This window comes from Papaver somniferum, chromosome 10 (assembly GCF_003573695.1).
Source record: "Papaver somniferum cultivar HN1 chromosome 10, ASM357369v1, whole genome shotgun sequence".
In the NCBI taxonomy this organism is placed as follows: Eukaryota; Viridiplantae; Streptophyta; class Magnoliopsida; order Ranunculales; family Papaveraceae; genus Papaver; species Papaver somniferum.
The window spans coordinates 28,608,324-28,613,576 of NC_039367.1; the positions used below are offsets into that span (position 1 = coordinate 28,608,324).

At 35.7% G+C, this 5,253-nt stretch overlaps 1 protein-coding gene across 4 annotated transcripts; it reads right to left on the reverse strand.

Annotated features, from left to right (window-relative positions):
• Positions 1-858: 858 nt before the first annotated feature.
• LOC113319331 lies at positions 859-3,263 on the reverse strand. 4 transcript variants are annotated; one of them, XM_026567589.1, is made up of 3 exons: positions 2,904-3,263; positions 1,940-2,092; positions 859-1,773 (listed from the first exon to the last, which is right to left on the reverse strand). In XM_026567589.1, exon 3 carries the CDS (start codon positions 1,704-1,706, stop codon positions 1,098-1,100), a length of 609 nt encoding a protein of 202 aa, XP_026423374.1. In that variant the 5' UTR covers positions 1,707-1,773; positions 1,940-2,092; positions 2,904-3,263; the 3' UTR covers positions 859-1,097. The 4 variants fall into 4 exon arrangements, with proteins under 4 accessions (XP_026423374.1, XP_026423373.1, XP_026423372.1 ...); XM_026567588.1 differs by lacking the exon at positions 1,940-2,092; XM_026567587.1 differs by lacking the exon at positions 1,940-2,092 and having other exon boundaries at positions 859-1,778.
• Between the last annotated feature and the right edge of the window lie 1,990 nt (positions 3,264-5,253).

Genomic DNA, 5,253 nt, shown 5'->3' on the forward strand with positions numbered 1-5,253 from the left:
TGTTGGAGCTAGATTTATTTCCATCTTGTTTTTCGTCTGGGTCAGGAATAACATTTAAATCCCCGATTAGAAGCCAAGGTTTATTGACCTGTTGAGCAATATTAACAATATAAGACCATTGTTCAACCTTGGCCTTCGCTTCAACTGCACCATAAACACAAGTAATTGACACTTCTGTCTCTTCAATCTTAGAATCAAAATGACAAACATTAAAATTTGCGGAAATAAGTCGCATTTCTATATTATTATGCCACGCAATTGCTAACCCTTTTGCTATTTCCACGGACGGAATTATAAACCAATCGGGAAAATGGTTTTTTTTTTCGAAAAATAACTCCATCCTAGATTGTGGAGCTTTAGTTTCACCAATGAAAACTATGTCCGGTTTATAAAATTGGTTCAAATAGCTGAAGTGGTCTTGAGTAATTGGAGTCCCAATACCTTGGACATTCCAAGAAAGAAGTTTCATTGTGCAAGAAATACAAGCAGCAGATTAGAAAAACACAGAGAAAGAAACTAAAATAAAATTTAGAGGGACCTAAGGCACACAGTCAAACTAGGGAAAAAACAGCAAAACAAGCACAAGAGAAAAACAAGGAGAGCAAGAATTTTGTTGAATTTTTGTTGAAAGGAAGGTGTCTACAAAAGTGCAGAACTGGGAAGAAAGACAAAATAATATGCAAAAAGAGTAGGCACCAAAAAAAATGTCACACTGTAGGACAGGAACTGTACAGTACTTGGAAAAGCCGAGAAATGAAAGAATTGCACAACACTGCAAACAAAAGGATTACAGAAGCACCAAAGGTAAAACACCTAACTTGCCAGCAAAAGGAGATTAAAAAGAACTACAAAAGAACAGAAAGAAAACTAGGAAATCAGAAAACTATATTACAGAACTTAAATGGAATTACAACTAAAGGAAAACTATATTACAGAGCTAAAGAAGGAAATACAACCTAAATATAAACTAAAGAAAAGATAAATACAAATTAAGACAACAAATTTGAGCGCAGGAAACACACTAAATCAAGCAAAAAAGATAAACACATAGGCCCTGGGATTTCCTGTCACTAAAGGTTTTGATATGGATTCTTCCTTCAACTGTTGGAGTGTGCACCATTTTCTTTTCCTTGCATTTCAGCTGAACTGGATTTTACAGAGAACCATTGATGAGGGTGTTCTTGAAGATTGATTGTTGGTTCAATCATTATTATATCTCTAGCTTCAGCAGGCTCAGTCAAAGATTCCACTTCATTACTTCTCTGTCTTTTTGGGTTAGGTAGTGAAAGGTCTCCTTGAAAGTAGTTCTCCATATTGTTCCAATTATTCCAATAGTTGTGCTCAGAAGGAGAGACTTGTTGCTGGGAAGTAGAGGCATCACCCTTGGCCAAATTTGTTCTAATGTCTTCTGAAATGGCATAACTTGGCATGTAAGGAGGAGCTAGGTAACCAATCATGTGTGGCTCATGCTGAGGTAGGACCTGTGGAGAAGATATGTCTTCTTTACTTGCTAACTCTTCTTCTAGATGATTCTGAAGATCAGTGAAAGTCACTTCTGAAACAAGAGAACTTGAAGATGTTGATAGTGAGTCTTCAGTCCATTCCATTCCCTCTTGCACCATAGCTGGTTGAAATTCCTTATTGATAGGTGCATTTTCTGCCTGAAACTGAATGTTTGCTTCATGTTGTTGTTGCAAGGCTGTCATAAATGCATCAGCTTCTGCTTGTTGAATCTCAGCTTGTTGATGAGCTAGTTCAAATCTAGCACAATCACTGATCTTATGGCCAATTAAGTCACATAAGCCACAAAAGAGAGTTGAGAAATTATGAAATTCAAAGCTCACCCCATTATAAAAACCAAGAGCATTTTCAGCATTAATCGAAAATAGAATAGGATGCCTAATATTGACTAAAGATTTAACTTGAATGGAAAACCTACCATCATGGTGGCGAAAAGGATAGCCAAATGAAGAGATGTGACCATTCACAGAGAACTACCTTCTTAAGTTCTCACTAGTAACTTGCTCAGGAAAAAGGTTATGAATGGAAACAAAGAACATTTCCATTGTTGGGAACCAATGCTTAATGTCATCTGTAATTTCAAGCTTTTTAATACACAAAAGATCCCCAAAAACTCTCCTAGAATCTAGCGATGAAACACGATTCATCTCATGCTCAAATTCAAAACGAATAAGCAACATAGCAAACCTGCTTTTACTAGTTCTTCTAACATAAATGCCACCTTGTATTTTCCAGATGAAAATGAGGGCTTGTCTAATATCAAAGTTTTCCCTATTAGCTGGGAATGGAGCTATGAATCTGCCAAGAAGAGTACTAGTCCACGGACGCTTGTTTGTTTGAAAATGGTAAGGGATTATTTGACTTAAAACAAAATCATTACCACTGTTTAAAACTAGAGAGTTATGCAGTTGATCAGAAAGTTGAGACACATCACCATGCCAAGCACACATGATGATACAGATGAAAACCCAAACAGAAAAATGCCACAGAGAACTGAGAAAGAACTTTAGATGGGATAAAACGAAAATAAGAGCTATTAGAGAAAACAAGCATGAGATACAGAACATGGGGTAAGCAAAAACCCAAACCACAAAGTTTAAATAGGGAAGCGATTGTTTGAGGAGCAAGGAAACCAGAATAAAAATTCACAAAATTGATTCCCAATGAATTCATGATTGCTGAGCTAAGAAAATTTAACCTAGGATTAGTCAAGGGATTAGCTAGGTTCTGCAATTGAACAACAGGTATAAACAAATTTGAAGAAATATTACCAATTGTCAAATTAAGATTAAGAAATTGGATTAAACAAAAGCAACAAATCTTAATAAGATCAATTAGGGTGAACTGAATACGTAAAGTCCCAATAATAGGTTAATGATTACCTGATGTAGCCATTAAAGAAATCTCTGTATACACCAGTTTAAGCGTGTTGAAGATGAAATAGGGTTGGAAAAGATTTTGTTGCAGAGGAGCATAAGTTTCTCCGCCTTCATTTTATATTACTGTGAATCCATATCTAACTTAAATTAGTGAACAATAGCCCCTAGGGTCTATGATAAATCGATTAGCTACTCATACGGTGATAAGAATCAAAGAAATTTTTGGAGAAATCTTAAGGAAGATGGAGGAGAAGGGGAAGAACGGGTTATTTTTAGGGGTTTCCCATGGGAAAGCGAAAGGGGTTCTCGGGTGTTTCTCCCACCATTTTTTTTGTTTTGCTCAAGCTAACTATTTAAACTCCATTCAACATATAAATTAGAATCCAAAAATAATGTGGCAAACGGAAATAAATACCCGGTCATACATGTGCGACCATTTAAAAAAGGGAAGAGTATTGATTTTTTTGATTTTGATCGTGACATATGAGGATCATGGTCATAATTGGTTAGCTAACATCCTCTCCGTTTTGATAAAATTGCTTGGCTAACACCAGGCATTGATAGTAAATCGGCCCCATCAGGCGGCGACACAATGTGCGTCTATCAATCGCGCCTAATTTATACATCCGTCTGGCGTTATTACTGTGTACGCCCAGCTCAAACGTATATTATACGTCCCCGAATATGAGACGTAGATTATACATGCGCATGGTTTTAGGTGTTGATTAAACTTCCGCTCAGCCAAATTTTACTCCTTTATCATAGCGTGACACCACGGAGTAAACCAATTTCTTTTAATTTATTTTGGTTTTTTCTCTTTTGTTATACTCATATGACTGGAGTTTCTCTAAGGTACTCATAAAGTTTATCGACATTGGAAGGGATAGTCACTAAGGAGAAGCACTATGGTGCCAGTTATCCATTCACTATCCCTTATAAAAATATCATTTGCCAAGTACTATGGTCTCTCATATCCTTACTTGTGTAGGGATATCTCTTTCATACTACTCAAAGTGGATCACTTCCGAACCGGGTAATAGGGAAGGAAAATCTCATGTGTAAATTTCCGCTTTACGGAAACTGAGTATCCTTTTAGTAGTTGAAACGGATACTTAGTTTCCGTGATATTTTTACAAGGTAACTGAGTTTCCGTTTCTGTAAATTTATTTGTTTGACTTTTTTTCTTTTACACCTCTCTCACATCCAATCCTAACCATCCATCATTCACGACAGCTTTATTTTCTCCACCGTCGGATCCCAACGGTCATTTTTTCAAAATCCTCTATAAATACAACTCTAATTCTCCATTCAAATCACTCCAAATTAATTGATTTCTTATTTCTTTTCCAATTGATTTCTTATTTCTCTTCTTCTTACTATACTTATTTGTTATATTTTTATCTTTTACTACTCAAGTTCTTATATTTTTTAGTTAGATTCGAAATGGTTAATAATTTTGTACAACGGGAAGAGATTGATCTTACTGTTGCGTATATTTATGTGAGTTGTGATGAAATTATAGACGTGCAACAAAAAACTTATTTATTTTGGATATGTATTAACCAAATATTTGTCAAGCGCAACGGCAATCCTAGTGGAAGAGATTGAGGTGCCTTAAAAACAAAGATGAAAGCCATCAAGAAAGATGTCAAAGATTCGTCGCCATTATTAACGTTATATATTGGCAAACCAAAAGTGGTGCGTCACATGAAGATTTGGTAAGTTCTCTGTTTGCTAATAATAGTAATTAACTAAAAATTTCTTACACAATATCTCAGACACGAGATAATAGGGATAAATTTCAGGAACAAACAGGCCAACCATTCAAGTTTGATGCCTGTTATGAGTTGTTTAGAGAAAAGGTCTCTAAATTTAATTATGAACTCAATGTTCCCCAAAATAGTAAGTTGTTTGATAATCATCATAACTTTGTGCCAGTCGAAGATGGTACAAAAGCTTTGCCTAACGGAGAGACTCGTAGGAATTACAAGTATAATGCTCGTCCTATAGGAACCAAAAAAAGCCAAAATGCAAGCAATACAGAAGAAGGATTGCGAGCAAGGTATATTCAGAGAAGGTGATGAGGGGAGTTCTTCAGTTAAGATGGAAGAAGATAAGATCTATCAACATAGTGCAACTATTTTGGAGTATCTTAAGGAAACATGACAACGGAAGGAAGTAAAGAAAGCGGAACAAGAATCCCAATACCAAACAATTTGGGATCTATTCAACAACCGAGTTATCAAATGAAAGAAAAATTCAATTTGCAAAACCTCCAACAACAATCTTATCAAATGCAACAACAACAAATGTATGTCGACCAAGATAATGCAATAATTGAATATGGATCTTA

What these genes read in the sequence shown, in the direction of transcription:
- LOC113319331 (XM_026567588.1), bottom strand. Translation starts at nt 1,706, where the DNA reads ATGACAGCCTTGCAACAACAACATGAAGCAAACATTCAGTTTCAGGCA.